The sequence below is a fragment of the Gorilla gorilla genome, chromosome 9 (assembly GCF_029281585.2).
Source record: "Gorilla gorilla gorilla isolate KB3781 chromosome 9, NHGRI_mGorGor1-v2.1_pri, whole genome shotgun sequence".
Lineage (NCBI taxonomy): Eukaryota > Metazoa > Chordata > Mammalia > Primates > Hominidae > Gorilla > Gorilla gorilla.
Genome location: NC_073233.2, coordinates 122,332,364 through 122,348,383, shown reverse-complemented (window position 1 = coordinate 122,348,383; position 16,020 = coordinate 122,332,364). Strand labels below are relative to the sequence as shown.

General features: G+C 50.8%; 1 protein-coding gene across 2 annotated transcripts; it reads right to left on the bottom strand.

Moving 5' to 3' along the window:
• Positions 1–2,141: 2,141 nt before the first annotated feature.
• LOC129525556 (putative uncharacterized protein FLJ44672) lies at positions 2,142–15,998 on the bottom strand. Of its 2 annotated transcripts, XM_055356520.2 has the most exons (8): positions 15,862–15,998; positions 12,779–12,836; positions 12,453–12,685; positions 9,367–9,424; positions 9,015–9,273; positions 8,079–8,269; positions 5,957–6,014; positions 2,142–5,863 (listed from the first exon to the last, which is right to left on the bottom strand). In XM_055356520.2, exon 8 carries the CDS (start codon positions 5,785–5,787, stop codon positions 4,864–4,866), a length of 924 nt encoding a protein of 307 aa, XP_055212495.2. In that variant the 5' UTR covers positions 5,788–5,863; positions 5,957–6,014; positions 8,079–8,269; positions 9,015–9,273; positions 9,367–9,424; positions 12,453–12,685; positions 12,779–12,836; positions 15,862–15,998; the 3' UTR covers positions 2,142–4,863. The 2 variants fall into 2 exon arrangements, with proteins under 2 accessions (XP_055212495.2, XP_055212493.1); XM_055356518.2 differs by lacking the exons at positions 5,957–6,014; positions 8,079–8,269; positions 9,015–9,273 and adding an exon at positions 11,563–11,681 and having other exon boundaries at positions 2,142–5,499.
• Between the last annotated feature and the right edge of the window lie 22 nt (positions 15,999–16,020).

Here is a 16,020-nt window from a genome sequence, read left to right as displayed (position 1 = left end):
GGGGACCCACGGACGCCTTCCAAGGCGACCTGTTTCCTCCCAATGGATCCTGCCACCTTCTGGTGCAAGAGACCTGAAAGTGTGGGTGACCTGGAGCCACCACGCTCCTCAGTCATCAGGGTCCCTCCCAACACTAAGGCTTTCCTAGGCAGGAGCTGGGCTGAGCCACCCGGGGGGCAGAGCCTGAAGAGAAACTGACTGGGCTTTCAGGGTCGGGGCAGAGGGAACACCACGGACATGGATCCCACACTGGAGGACCCCACGACGCCCAAATGCAAGATGAGAAGATGCTCCAGCTGCAGCCCAAAGCCCAACACCCCCAAGTGTGCCATGTGTGATGGGGACAGCTTCCCCTTTGCCTGTACAGGTGGAGAAGCTGATGACAGGCTCAGGGAACCAGAGACCGAGAAGGCGCTGTCCTCTTCACTGCATGCGCCCTGGACCAGTGCCGGCCCTGATCATGCAGCTCTTCCCGGCCCACTGCTTCTTCCCATCCACTAGGCCACAGCCGCCCTCCAGGCCCACTATGCACACATCTTCCCCTCCAAGGTTTGTTCTGCCCCTGCCCTGACTCCCAGCCCTGTGGGGGTCCTGACCGCACCTCACCTGGCTCAGACTCTTGACGCTGCCCTGGCTGCCCCACCACTGCCTCTGCCTGAGAGTCACGTGAGGCTGAGAGTAGGGGCAGGGGCAGCAGTGGTGCCAGTTCGGGGGCGGTCCAGTGGGAGGAGCCTCAGCCTCGCGGGCTGCTCCGTGGCACGGATGACTGCATGATCTTCTGGGCACCTCACGGATCTTCAACTGCAGGTGAAACGGATGCTGGTGGTGGGTGCAGGGCCGCTGGGAGCTGCTGCATGGGTCCCAGAGGCTGGACTGGGGCAGGTGCCAACTGAAGCTGCTGGGGCAGCATGGGCAGGAGGTTCTGCACACAAACCTTGGAGAAGAAGATGTGTGCATAGCGGGTCCACTGCTGCTGCCCCTGCCCTGACTCCCAGCCCTGCCTGACCCCACCTCACCCTGCTCAGGCTCTGGTGCAACCCTGGCTGCCCTGCCACTGCCTCTGCCTCAGAGTTGGGGCCTTGACAGCCTGGCTGGAAGGGGACACCCCAGCCCTGCCTCAACACCTGGGGGTCTCCGTAACTACCACAGGCAGGTGGGCGACCCCAAAGAAGATCCCAGGACTCACAGTACCCCCTGAGAACATGGACAGTATGTGGGGGTAGCAATGGAGGGTAGGATGGTTATCTTCTCCCAGGTAAAGCCATTTAATCCTTTCAGTTTGGGACGGAATAAGGCCTGCCTCTTTTTTTTTTTTGAGATGGAGTCTTGCTCTGTCGCCCAGGCTGGAGTGCAGTGGTGCGATCTTGGCTCACTGCAACCTCTTCCTGCCGGGTTCACGCCATTCTCCTGCCTCAGCCTTCCGGGTAGCTAGGATTACAGGTGCACGCTACCACGTCCGGCTAATTTTTGTATTTTTAGTACAGACGGGGCTTCATCATCTTGGCCAGGCTGATTTTGATCTCCTGACATCGTGATCCACCTGCCTCCACCTCCCAAAGTGCTGGGATTACAGGCGTGAGCCACCACGCCTGGCCAAGGCCTGCTCCTCTTATCTATACCCCCTACCCCTGCAGCTGTGCCGGGGGAAAGCTGGGCAGTTTCCCTCCTCCGAGCCCCTGTACATACCATGAATTGTGGGACCTTCAGAGCTTTTCACTTTTCACTTTTTGGAAAATAGCTCCTGTTGGGGCTACAAGATGGAGTGTGAAGAGGGCCTTGGGCCACAGGGAGGTGCCCGTGGACTAGGGGGAGTTCATGCACCCCTTCTTTCCCCAGAGGGGCTGGACTCAGGTGAGTATGGGGGTGGGGGCTCCTGCACTTCGACACAGGCAGCGGGAGGGTTTTCTCCCCATTCCCTCTGCACTCCCAACTTGAGCTATACTTTTTAAGAAAGTGATTCACCCTGCCTTTGCCCCCTTCCCCAGAACAGAACACGTTGATCATGGGCGATATTTTTCATTGTGCCAAAAAGTTGCCATGACCGTCATTAAACCTGTTTAACATCAAATAATAAGGAAAATAAAATAAAAAATTCGGGCTTGGTGCAGAAACTCACTCCAAATAAATCACCTACCAAAATATTTACATAATGGTGGAAATATTCCAAAATTCAATATTTTGGGATTTATACACAAAAGATAAACAAATTAGAGGCCAAGAGGCTGCCGGAAGGGAAAAACGGGGCCTGGGAAGGCCGTTGTGAGGAATGAGCTGGGCCTAAAGAGGCCACTGGCAGGCGGGAGCTGGGCCTGCCGAAGCGGCTGAGAGGCAGGAGCTTTGGACTAGGGAGGCCGCAATGAGGCAAGAGCTAGCTGGGCATGGAGAGTCCGCTGTGAGTCCGCTGTGAGTCCGGGCCCGTGCAGGCCTTCGAGAGGCAGGAGGCCGGGCCTGCAAAGGCCCACTGGAGGTCAAGTTCTGGGCCTGAAGAGGCCACCAAAAGTCAAAAGCGGGGCCTGGGAAGGCCGCCAAGAGCCATGAGCTGGTCTGGGCTGAAAGAGGCCACTGGGAGGCAGGAGGAGCTGGGCCTGGAGAGGCTGACTCGAAGTTTTACACCTGGAGAGGCCGCCGAGAGGACGGAGCTGGGCCTGGGGAGCTTGGCTTCGGGAAGTGGTGGGCCTACCAGGGCCGCTGGGAGCTGGGCAGGAGCTGAGTCCAAAGACGTTGTTGGGAGGCCAGAGTCAGGCCTGGAGACGCAGCCGGGAGGAAGAGCTGGGCCCGGAGAGGACGCCGGGAGGCTGCAAGTGGGTCTGGAGAGGCCGATTTGAGGAGGCCCGGCCTCCGCCTCCCGCATGGCGGCCTCTGCAGGCACAGCTGTTCCTCCTGGCTGCATCTCCCACCTCCCAGCAAACAAGCTTTTTTGGCTCAGCTCCCGCCTGCGTTTGTAGACCCCGAAGTTTCTGCAACCAAGCTCTTCAGACCCACATCCCGCCTCCCAGTACCTGAACAGTCCCAGCTCCGGCTGGAGAACAGAGTCTGTAGGCCCCGCTGTTGCCTCCCAGGGGTGTCTCCAGGCCCAGCTCTCGCCCCACGGCGACCTCCCAGGCCCAAGTCCCTGCCTGCCTCCCAGCAGCCCGCGTGCGACCCTGCTCCTCCCTCACGGTGGCCTGTTGAGGCAGGGACTCACGCTGACCTCTCTCAGCGTGGGAGGGGCCAGTGTGAGGCAAGGGCTCACGCTGACCTCTCTCAGCGTGGGAGGGGCCGGTGTGAGGCAAGGGGCTCACGCTGACCTCTCTCAGCGTGGGAGGGGCCAGTGTGAGGCAAGGGCTCACGCTGACCTCTCTCAGCGTGGGAGGGGCCAGTGTGAGGCAAGGGGCTCACGCTGACCTCTCTCAGCGTGGGAGGGGCCGGTGTGAGGCAAGGGCTCACGCTGACCTCTCTCAGGGTGGGAGGGGCCGGTGTGAGGCAAGGGGCTCACGCTGACCTCTCTCAGGGTGGGAGGGGCCGGTGTGAGGCAAGGGGCTCACGCTGACCTCTCTCAGGGTGGGAGGGGCCGGTGTGAGGCAAGGGGCTCACGCTGACCTCTCTCAGCGTGGGAGGGGCCGGTGTGAGGCAAGGGCTCACGCTGACCTCTCTCAGCGTGGGAGGGGCCGGTGTGAGGCAAGCGGCTCACGCTGACCTCTCTCAGCGTGGGAGGGGCCGGTGTGAGGCAAGGGGCTCACGCTGACCTCTCTCAGCGTGGGAGGGGCCGGTGTGAGGCAAGGGCTCACGCTGACCTCTCTCAGGGTGGGAGGGGCCGGTGTGAGGCAAGGGGCTCACGCTGACCTCTCTCAGCGTGGGAGGGGCCAGTGTGAGGCAAGGGCTCACGCTGACCTCTCTCAGCATGGGAGGGGCCGGTGTGAGGCAAGGGGCTCACGCTGACCTCTCTCAGCGTGGGACGGGCCGGTGTGAGGCAAGGGCTCACGCTGACCTCTCTCAGCGTGGGAGGGGCCGGTGTCAGGCAAGGGGCTCACGCTGACCTCTCTCAGCGTGGGAGGGGCCGGTGTGAGGCAAGGGCTCACGCTGACCTCTCTCAGCGTGGGAGGGGCCAGTGTGAAGCAAGGGGCTCCCATGGACCTCTGTCAGCGTGGGAGGGGCCGGTGTGAGGCAAGGGGCTCCCGCGGACCTCTGTCAGCGTGGGAGGGGCCGGTGTGAGGCAAGGGGCTCAGGCTGACCTCTGTCAGTGTGGGAGGGGCCGGTGTGAGGCAAGGGCTCACGCTGACCTCTCTCAGCGTGGGAGGGGCCAGTGTGAGGCAAGGGCTCACGCTGACCTGTCTCAGCATGGGAGGGGCCGGTGTGAGGCTATGGGCTCACGCTGACCTCTCTCAGCATGGGAGGGGCCGGTGTGAGGCAAGGGGCTCACGCTGACCTCTCTCAGGGTGGGAGGGGCCTGTCTGAGGCAAGGGGCTCACGCTGACCTCTCTCAGCGTGGGAGGGGCCGGTGTGAGGCAAGGGCTCACGCTGACCTCTCTCAGGGTGGGAGGGGCCGGTGTGAGGCAAGGGGCTCACGCTGACCTCTCTCAGGGTGGGAGGGGCCGGTGTGAGGCAAGGGCTCACGCTGACCTCTCTCAGCGTGGGAGGAGCCAGTGTGTGGCAGGGGATCATGCCTCTGGGCAGGGTACCAGAGGCATGGGCATCAACAGGCCACCGTGAGGGAGGAGCTGGGCCGCACGCGGGCTGCTGGGAGGCAGGCAGGGACTTGGCCCCGGGAGGCCGCCGTGGGGGCAAGAGCTGGGCCTGGAGAGGCCCCTGGGAGGCAAGAGCGGGACCTGCAGAGGCCGTTCTCCAACCATTGCTGGGCCCGTACAGGCCACCGGGCGGCAGGAATTAGGCCCGAAGAACTTGGCTAGAGAAAGTTCGGGGCCCACAAAGGCGGTTGGGAGCTGGGCAGGAGTTGAGCCAAAAGAGCTTGCTTACTTGCTGGGAGGCAGGACCGGGAGATGCCGACTTCAGGACAACTTGGGCCTGCAGAGGTCGCCGGGAGGCCCAAGCTTGGCGTGGAGGAGCCCACCGACCGGAGACCATTTGGGGCCTGCAGGTGCTATCGGAGGGCAGGAGCTCATCCTGGAGAGGCCACCGTGAGGCCTGACCTGGGCCTGGGGAGCTTGGCTTGAGGAAGCTGTGGGCCGACCAAGGACGCCAGGAGATGGGTAGGCACTGAGTCCAAAGAGGTTGTTGAGAGGCAGGAGTCGGGCCTGGAGACGCAGCCAGGAAGAGGACCTTGGCCTGGAGAGGACGCCCGGAGGGTGCAAGTGGGTCTGGAGAGGCCGACTTGAGGAGGTTCTCGGCCCGGAGAGGCCACCGGAAGGGAAAAACTGGGCCTGGAAAGGCTGTTGTGAGGAATGAGCCCCATGGGCCTGAAGAGGCCACTGGCAGGCGGGAGCTGGGTGTGTAGAAGCTGCTGAAAGGTTGGGAGCTTGGCTTGGGGGGTCCACAGTGAGGCAGACGCTGGGCCTGAAGAATCTGCTGTGAGGCAGATGTTGGGACTGTAGAGGCAGACGGGAGGCAGAGGCTGGGCCTGGAGGGGCCAAGATGCAGGAGCTGGGCCTGGAGAGGCTGCAAAGAAGCATGAGCTGGGCCTGGTGAGGTCGACTTGAGAAAGCTCAGGGCCTGGAGAGAAGGCTGGGAGGCAGGAGCGGGGTCTAAAGAGGCCATTGTAACGATGGAGCTGTGCCTGTGGAGGCTGTTGTGAGGCAGTAGGCTCATCTGCGGAGACTGCCGTGAGGTAGGGTATGGGCCTAAATAGGCCATTGTGAGTCATGAGCTTGGTCTGTAGAGGCTGACTGGAGAGAGTTCTGGGCCTGGCGAGGCTGCCGGGAGGTAGGAGCTGGGCCAAAAGATTTAAGCACATTCACATTTATTAGGCACTTCATTTCCATTATTACACTGTAATATATAATAAAATAATTATAGAACTCACCATAATGTAGAATCAGTGGGCGTGTTAAGTCTCTTTTCCTGAAACTGGATGGTCCCACCTGAGCGTGATGGGAGAAAGTGACAGATCAATAGGTATTAGATTCTCATAAGAACAGCGCAACCTAGATCCCTCACATGCACGGTTCACAACAGGGTGCGTTCTCCTATGAGAATCTAATGCTGCTGCTGATCTGAGAAGGTGGAGCTCAGGCGGGAATGTGAGCAAAGGGGAGTGGCTGTAAATACAGACGAAGCTTCCCTCACTCCCTCACTCGACACCACTCACCTCCTGCTGTGTGGCTCCCTACGGCTCCATGGCTCAGGGGTTGGGGACCCCTGCTCAAGTGCATCCAAAGCGACCCTTCCCAAACCAGTCTTCACAGTGGTCAAGGGCAACAACCACTTAGCTCCCAAGGCATGTGCCTCAGCTGGCATTTCATCACAATCAACAGTAAGTGGTAGCTTGAGTCACTGTGAGGTCACCTACTGGAAATCACCAGCATCCCATTTCCCACTGGCAAAGAGCTCAGCACTGCCCCCTGGGAAACCAAACCTATGCCCAAATCCCATCTGTGTGGGTTTACCTCCTGGGACCCTTCCTAACATATTAGTCAGAGTCCAATCAGGAAGCATAAACCACTCAAAAGTTTAAAGTGGTAAAATTTAATACAGAGAATTATTCATTATAACAGGTGAATAGCATAATGAGATTGGCTAGCACAAAGTAAAGAGAACGCTAGAGAATACAGGACTAGCCCAGGCCAGGCATGGTGGCTCATGCCTGAAATTCCAGCAATTTGAGAAGCTAATGCAGGAGGATTGCTTAAGGCCAGGAGCTAGAGACCGGTCTGGACGACACAGTGAGACCCTGTCTCTATCCAAAAAAAGAAAAAAGTTAGCTGGGAGTGGTGGTGCACACTTGTAGTCCCAGCTACTCGGAATGCTGAAGTTTGAGCCTGGGAGGTCAAGGCTGCAGCGAGGCATGATTATGCCACTACAGTCCAGCCTGGTGACAGAGCAAGACCCTGTCTCAAAGAACAAAACAACAACAACCATTTACAGACAGAAAAGAGATAGAGCTAATAAGCTAAGGAAAGATGTTGAAATGTGACAAGTAAAGTAATATGAGATCTTTTGTCTATTTAAAATAATCAAACAAAAAATGACTTACTAAATTATAATACCCTGTGCTGGCAAAGGTGCAGTGAAATGGGCACTTTCTTATACTATGAGGGGTGTTTAAATTGTGTATAAGCCTTCCCGGGTAAAGCCTGTCAATTTTTTAAAATAATGGAGACAGGGTCTCACCATACTGCCATACTGCCTCCTCCAACTCTTGGCCTCAAGCAATCCTCCTCTCTTAGCCTCCCAAAGTGCTAAGATTATAGCTGGGAGGCACCCAAAACCCTGTCAATTTACATCAAGGGTAATGAGAATGTCCATTCACCATGTCTCACAGTAATCTTACTTCTGGGGAGACAATTCAATCTAAACAAAACGTCATCTGCACAAACACAGTAAAAATCTGGGAGTAACTGAAGACAGAGTTGGTAAGTGAAATAAGAAACAGTTCTAAGAAATTAAACTATGATATCAATAGGTACCTGGTATAAAAGGTCAGTTGATGTTAGCTGCTACTTTTTTGTTGTTTTGAGACAGGGTCTCACTCTGTCACCCAGGCTGGAGTGCAGAGGCCTGATCATGACTCACTGCAGTCTCAGCCTCCCTGGGCTCAAGTGATCCTCCCACCTCAGCCTCCCAAGTAGCTGGGACTACAGGAACATGCCACCACACTAAGCTAATTCATGTATTTTTCTGTAGGGATGGTGACTCCCCCTTTGTTTCCAAGGCCTATCGCAAACTCTTGGCCTCAAGCCATCCTCCTGCCTCAGCCTCCCAAAGTGTTGCGATTACCAGTGTGAGCCACCACACCTGGCCAGCTGCTACTTTTAGCAATATTATTATTATTATTCCACTCAATTAAAAATTATTATTTTCAAGGCTATGCAACAGTATGTATCCTACAGCATAATTGTAAAAACATATACAGTCGCCATCCCTCAGTATACAGAATTAGTTCCAGCCCCCCATCTCTGCATATGCCAAAATCCATGCTTACTCACGTTTCACTGTCACCCCTCTGGAATCCACGTATATGAAAATTCCAAATATTAGTTGGGCATAGTGGCAAGCACCTGTAGTCTCAGCCACGTGGGACGTTGAGATGGGAGGATCGCTTCAGCCTGGAAGGTTGAGGCTGCAGTCAGCTGCGATAGCACTACTACCCTCCAGCCTTGGACAACAGAGGGAGACCCTGTCTCAGAAAAAAAAAACAAAATAAAACAGGTTAGAAATTGTAATGAGGTCTGTTGGGCAAAATTCCATATAAGCAAAGTATAAATTAATAAAGCAAATCGTGATAAATTAGTACGACTGACTTTCTGGAGTTTCTGACAATAAAAGTAAGGAAAATGCAAAACACAAAGACAGAGAGTAAAAAGAGAAATTAGGAAAGCATTCTACATGTTTAATAGGAAGACACTGGCCATGTTCCTGCAGAGGCAGTATGTCGTGACATGACATACCTTGGAGAGAAGTTAACAGATGAGGAAGTTGATAAAAATCATCAGAGAAGCAAAATACTGGTAGCGACACTCAAGTAAACCACGAAATTTCCATAACTTATGTCAGCAAAGTGGCAATATTGTACAGTGTGTGTTGAAGTTCCTATACAACATTGTTTATCTGCCGTTTGTTTGTTTGTAAGGAATGTATATACTAGAAGTTCTTCTTGCTGTCAAAAGAATATGTGTGAATAAGTCATTTTAACTTATTCTGTTTTTCTTTTATCTTCCTGCCATCATCCCACAGCCTTACTTTAGAAATTTTTTCTTTAGAAAATTGAACAAGTGCTCCTTGTGGTGGCACATACCTCTAGGATGGGAGGCAGGGGTGGAAGGGTCACTTGAGGCCATTAGTTTGACACCAGCCTGGCCAACAAAGTGAGACCCCATGTCTACAAAACAATTTAAAAATTAGCCAAGTATCGTCATGTATACCTACAGTCCCAGCTACCTGAACTTACGGAGAAAGTTCAGGGCCTGGAGAGAAGGCTGGGAGGCAGGAGCTGGGTCTAAAGAGGCCATTGTAACGATGGAGCTGTGCCTGTGGAGGCTGTTGTGAGGCAGTAGGCTCATCTGCGGAGACTGCCGTGAGGTAGGGTATGGGCCTAAATAGGCCATTGTGAGTCATGAGCTTGGTCTGTAGAGGCTGACTGGAGAGAGTTCTGGGCCTGGCGAGGCTGCCGGGAGGTAGGAGCTGGGCCAAAAGATTTAAGCACATTTACATTTATTAGGCACTTCATTTCCATTATTACACTGTAATATATAATAAAATAATTATAGAACTCACCATAATGTAGAATCAGTGGGCGTGTTAAGCTTGTTTTCCTGAAACTGGATGGTCCCACCTGAGCGTGATGGGAGAAAGTGACAGATCAATAGGTATTAGATTCTCATAAGGACAGTGCAACCTAGATCCCTCACATGCACGGTTCACAACAGGGTGCGTTCTCCTATGAGAATCTAATGCTGCTGCTGATCTGAGAAGGTGGAGCTCAGGCGGGAATGTGAGCAAAGGGGAGTGGCTGTAAATACAGACGAAGCTTCCCTCACTCCCTCACTCGACACCACTCACCTCCTGCTGTGTGGCTCCCTACAGCTCCATGGCTGAGGGGTTGGGGACCCCTGCTCAAGTGCATGCAAAGCGACCCTTCCCACACCAGTCTTCATAGTGGTCAAGGGCAGCAACCACTTAGCTCCCAAGGCATGTGCCTCAGCTGGCATTTCGTCACAATCAACAGTAAGTGGTAGCTTGAGTCATTGTGAGGTCACTTCCTGGAAATCGCCAGCATCCCATTTCCCACTGGCAAAGAGCTCAGCACTGCCCCCTGGGAAACCAAACCTATGCCCAAATCCCATCTGTGTGGGTTTATCTCCTGGGACCCTTCCTAACATAGTAGTCAGAGTCCAATCAGGAAGCATAAACCACTCAAAAGTTTAAAGTGGTAACATTTAATACAGAGAATTATTCATTATAACAGGTGAACAGCATAATGAGAGATTGGCTAGCACAAAGTAAAGAGAACTCTAGAGAATACAGGACTAGCCCAGGCCAGGCATGGTGGCTCATGCCTGAAATTCCAGCAATTTGAGAAGCTAATGCAGGAGGATTGCTTAAGGCCAGGAGCTAGAGACCGGTCTGGACGACACAGTGAGACCCTGTCTCTATCCAAAAAAAGAAAAAAGTTAGCTGGGAGTGGTGGTGCACACTTGTAGTCCCAGCTACTCGGAATGCTGAAGTTTGAGCCTGGGAGGTCAAGGCTGCAGCGAGGCATGATTATGCCACTACAGTCCAGCCTGGTGACAGAGCAAGACCCTGTCTCAAAGAACAAAACAACAACAACCATTTACAGACAGAAAAGAGATAGAGCTAATAAGCTAAGGAAAGATGTTGAAATGTGACAAGTAAAGTAATATGAGATCTTTTGTCTATTTAAAATAATCAAACAAAAAATGACTTACTAAATTATAATACCCTGTGCTGGCAAAGGTGCAGTGAAATGGGCACTTTCTTATACTATGAGGGGTGTTTAAATTGTGTATAAGCCTTCCCGGGTAAAGCCTGTCAATTTTTTAAAATAATGGAGACAGGGTCTCACCATACTGCCATACTGCCTCCTCCAACTCTTGGCCTCAAGCAATCCTCCTCTCTTAGCCTCCCAAAGTGCTAAGATTATAGCTGGGAGGCACCCAAAACCCTGTCAATTTACATCAAGGGTAATGAGAATGTCCATTCACCATGTCTCACAGTAATCTTACTTCTGGGGAGACAATTCAATCTAAACAAGACGTCATCTGCACAAACACAGTAAAAATCTGGGAGTAACTGAAGACAGAGTTGGTAAGTGAAATAAGAAACAGTTCTAAGAAATTAAACTATGATATCAATAGGTACCTGGTATAAAAGGTCAGTTGATGTTAGCTGCTACTTTTTTGTTGTTTTGAGACAGGGTCTCACTCTGTCACCCAGGCTGGAGTGCAGAGGCCTGATCATGACTCACTGCAGTCTCAGCCTCCCTGGGCTCAAGTGATCCTCCCACCTCAGCCTCCCAAGTAGCTGGGACTACAGGAACATGCCACCACACTAAGCTAATTCATGTATTTTTCTGTAGGGATGGTGACTCCCCCTTTGTTTCCAAGGCCTATCGCAAACTCTTGGCCTCAAGCCATCCTCCTGCCTCAGCCTCCCAAAGTGTTGCGATTACCAGTGTGAGCCACCACACCTGGCCAGCTGCTACTTTTAGCAATATTATTATTATTATTCCACTCAATTAAAAATTATTATTTTCAAGGCTATGCAACAGTATGTATCCTACAGCATAATTGTAAAAACATATACAGTCGCCATCCCTCAGTATACAGAATTAGTTCCAGCCCCCCATCTCTGCATATGCCAAAATCCATGCTTACTCACGTTTCACTGTCACCCCTCTGGAATCCACGTATATGAAAATTCCAAATATTAGTTGGGCATAGTGGCAAGCACCTGTAGTCTCAGCCACGTGGGACGTTGAGATGGGAGGATCGCTTCAGCCTGGAAGGTTGAGGCTGCAGTCAGCTGCGATAGCACTACTACCCTCCAGCCTTGGACAACAGAGGGAGACCCTGTCTCAGAAAAAAAAAACAAAATAAAACAGGTTAGAAATTGTAATGAGGTCTGTTGGGCAAAATTCCATATAAGCAAAGTATAAATTAATAAAGCAAATCGTGATAAATTAGTACGACTGACTTTCTGGAGTTTCTGACAATAAAAGTAAGGAAAATGCAAAACACAAAGACAGAGAGTAAAAAGAGAAATTAGGAAAGCATTCTACATGTTTAATAGGAAGACACTGGCCATGTTCCTGCAGAGGCAGTATGTCGTGACATGACATACCTTGGAGAGAAGTTAACAGATGAGGAAGTTGATAAAAATCATCAGAGAAGCAAAATACTGGTAGCGACACTCAAGTAAACCACGAAATTTCCATAACTTATGTCAGCAAAGTGGCAATATTGTACAGTGTGTGTTGAAGTTCCTATACAACATTGTTTATCTGCCGTTTGTTTGTTTGTAAGGAATGTATATACTAGAAGTTCTTCTTGCTGTCAAAAGAATATGTGTGAATAAGTCATTTTAACTTATTCTGTTTTTCTTTTATCTTCCTGCCATCATCCCACAGCCTTACTTTAGAAATTTTTTCTTTAGAAAATTGAACAAGTGCTCCTTGTGGTGGCACATACCTCTAGGATGGGAGGCAGGGGTGGAAGGGTCACTTGAGGCCATTAGTTTGACACCAGCCTGGCCAACAAAGTGAGACCCCATGTCTACAAAACAATTTAAAAATTAGCCAAGTATCGTCATGTATACCTACAGTCCCAGCTACCTGAACTTACGGAGAAAGTTCAGGGCCTGGAGAGAAGGCTGGGAGGCAGGAGCTGGGTCTAAAGAGGCCATTGTAACGATGGAGCTGTGCCTGTGGAGGCTGTTGTGAGGCAGTAGGCTCATCTGCGGAGACTGCCGTGAGGTAGGGTATGGGCCTAAATAGGCCATTGTGAGTCATGAGCTTGGTCTGTAGAGGCTGACTGGAGAGAGTTCTGGGCCTGGCGAGGCTGCCGGGAGGTAGGAGCTGGGCCAAAAGATTTAAGCACATTTACATTTATTAGGCACTTCATTTCCATTATTACACTGTAATATATAATAAAATAATTATAGAACTCACCATAATGTAGAATCAGTGGGCGTGTTAAGCTTGTTTTCCTGAAACTGGATGGTCCCACCTGAGCGTGATGGGAGAAAGTGACAGATCAATAGGTATTAGATTCTCATAAGGACAGTGCAACCTAGATCCCTCACATGCACGGTTCACAACAGGGTGCGTTCTCCTATGAGAATCTAATGCTGCTGCTGATCTGAGAAGGTGGAGCTCAGGCGGGAATGTGAGCAAAGGGGAGTGGCTGTAAATACAGACGAAGCTTCCCTCACTCCCTCACTCGACACCACTCACCTCCTGCTGTGTGGCTCCCTACAGCTCCATGGCTGAGGGGTTGGGGACCCCTGCTCAAGTGCATGCAAAGCGACCCTTCCCACACCAGTCTTCATAGTGGTCAAGGGCAGCAACCACTTAGCTCCCAAGGCATGTGCCTCAGCTGGCATTTCGTCACAATCAACAGTAAGTGGTAGCTTGAGTCATTGTGAGGTCACTTCCTGGAAATCGCCAGCATCCCATTTCCCACTGGCAAAGAGCTCAGCACTGCCCCCTGGGAAACCAAACCTATGCCCAAATCCCATCTGTGTGGGTTTATCTCCTGGGACCCTTCCTAACATAGTAGTCAGAGTCCAATCAGGAAGCATAAACCACTCAAAAGTTTAAAGTGGTAACATTTAATACAGAGAATTATTCATTATAACAGGTGAACAGCATAATGAGAGATTGGCTAGCACAAAGTAAAGAGAACTCTAGAGAATACAGGACTAGCCCAGGCCAGGCATGGTGGCTCATGCCTGAAATTCCAGCAATTTGAGAAGCTAATGCAGGAGGATTGCTTAAGGCCAGGAGCTAGAGACCGGTCTGGACGACACAGTGAGACCCTGTCTCTATCCAAAAAAAGAAAAAAGTTAGCTGGGAGTGGTGGTGCACACTTGTAGTCCCAGCTACTCGGAATGCTGAAGTTTGAGCCTGGGAGGTCAAGGCTGCAGCGAGGCATGATTATGCCACTACAGTCCAGCCTGGTGACAGAGCAAGACCCTGTCTCAAAGAACAAAACAACAACCATTTACAGACAGAAAAGAGATAGAGCTAATAAGCTAAGGAAAGATGTTGAAATGTGACAAGTAAAGTAATATGAGATCTTTTGTCTATTTAAAATAATCAAACAAAAAATGACTTACTAAATTATAATACCCTGTGCTGGCAAAGGTGCAGTGAAATGGGCACTTTCTTATACTATGAGGGGTGTTTAAATTGTGTATAAGCCTTCCCGGGTAAAGCCTGTCAATTTTTTAAAATAATGGAGACAGGGTCTCACCATACTGCCATACTGCCTCCTCCAACTCTTGGCCTCAAGCAATCCTCCTCTCTTAGCCTCCCAAAGTGCTAAGATTATAGCTGGGAGGCACCCAAAACCCTGTCAATTTACATCAAGGGTAATGAGAATGTCCATTCACCATGTCTCACAGTAATCTTACTTCTGGGGAGACAATTCAATCTAAACAAAACGTCATCTGCACAAACACAGTAAAAATCTGGGAGTAACTGAAGACAGAGTTGGTAAGTGAAATAAGAAACAGTTCTAAGAAATTAAACTATGATATCAATAGGTACCTGGTATAAAAGGTCAGTTGATGTTAGCTGCTACTTTTTTGTTGTTTTGAGACAGGGTCTCACTCTGTCACCCAGGCTGGAGTGCAGAGGCCTGATCATGACTCACTGCAGTCTCAGCCTCCCTGGGCTCAAGTGATCCTCCCACCTCAGCCTCCCAAGTAGCTGGGACTACAGGAACATGCCACCACACTAAGCTAATTCATGTATTTTTCTGTAGGGATGGTGACTCCCCCTTTGTTTCCAAGGCCTATCGCAAACTCTTGGCCTCAAGCCATCCTCCTGCCTCAGCCTCCCAAAGTGTTGCGATTACCAGTGTGAGCCACCACACCTGGCCAGCTGCTACTTTTAGCAATATTATTATTATTATTCCACTCAATTAAAAATTATTATTTTCAAGGCTATGCAACAGTATGTATCCTACAGCATAATTGTAAAAACATATACAGTCGCCATCCCTCAGTATACAGAATTAGTTCCAGCCCCCCATCTCTGCATATGCCAAAATCCATGCTTACTCACGTTTCACTGTCACCCCTCTGGAATCCACGTATATGAAAATTCCAAATATTAGTTGGGCATAGTGGCAAGCACCTGTAGTCTCAGCCACGTGGGACGTTGAGATGGGAGGATCGCTTCAGCCTGGAAGGTTGAGGCTGCAGTCAGCTGCGATAGCACTACTACCCTCCAGCCTTGGACAACAGAGGGAGACCCTGTCTCAGAAAAAAAAAACAAAATAAAACAGGTTAGAAATTGTAATGAGGTCTGTTGGGCAAAATTCCATATAAGCAAAGTATAAATTAATAAAGCAAATCGTGATAAATTAGTACGACTGACTTTCTGGAGTTTCTGACAATAAAAGTAAGGAAAATGCAAAACACAAAGACAGAGAGTAAAAAGAGAAATTAGGAAAGCATTCTACATGTTTAATAGGAAGACACTGGCCATGTTCCTGCAGAGGCAGTATGTCGTGACATGACATACCTTGGAGAGAAGTTAACAGATGAGGAAGTTGATAAAAATCATCAGAGAAGCAAAATACTGGTAGCGACACTCAAGTAAACCACGAAATTTCCATAACTTATGTCAGCAAAGTGGCAATATTGTACAGTGTGTGTTGAAGTTCCTATACAACATTGTTTATCTGCCGTTTGTTTGTTTGTAAGGAATGTATATACTAGAAGTTCTTCTTGCTGTCAAAAGAATATGTGTGAATAAGTCATTTTAACTTATTCTGTTTTTCTTTTATCTTCCTGCCATCATCCCACAGCCTTACTTTAGAAATTTTTTCTTTAGAAAATTGAACAAGTGCTCCTTGTGGTGGCACATACCTCTAGGATGGGAGGCAGGGGTGGAAGGGTCACTTGAGGCCATTAGTTTGACACCAGCCTGGCCAACAAAGTGAGACCCCATGTCTACAAAACAATTTAAAAATTAGCCAAGTATCGTCATGTATACCTACAGTCCCAGCTACCTGAACTTACGGAGAAAGTTCAGGGCCTGGAGAGAAGGCTGGGAGGCAGGAGCTGGGTCTAAAGAGGCCATTGTAACGATGGAGCTGTGCCTGTGGAGGCTGTTGTGAGGCAGTAGGCTCATCTGCGGAGACTGCCGTGAGGTAGGGTATGGGCCTAAATAGGCCATTG

Bases quoted from the DNA above. Each gene is read 5' to 3' on its own strand.
- LOC129525556 (XM_055356520.2), bottom strand. From the start codon at position 5,787: ATGGCCTATTTAGGCCCATACCCTACCTCACGGCAGTCTCCGCAGATG.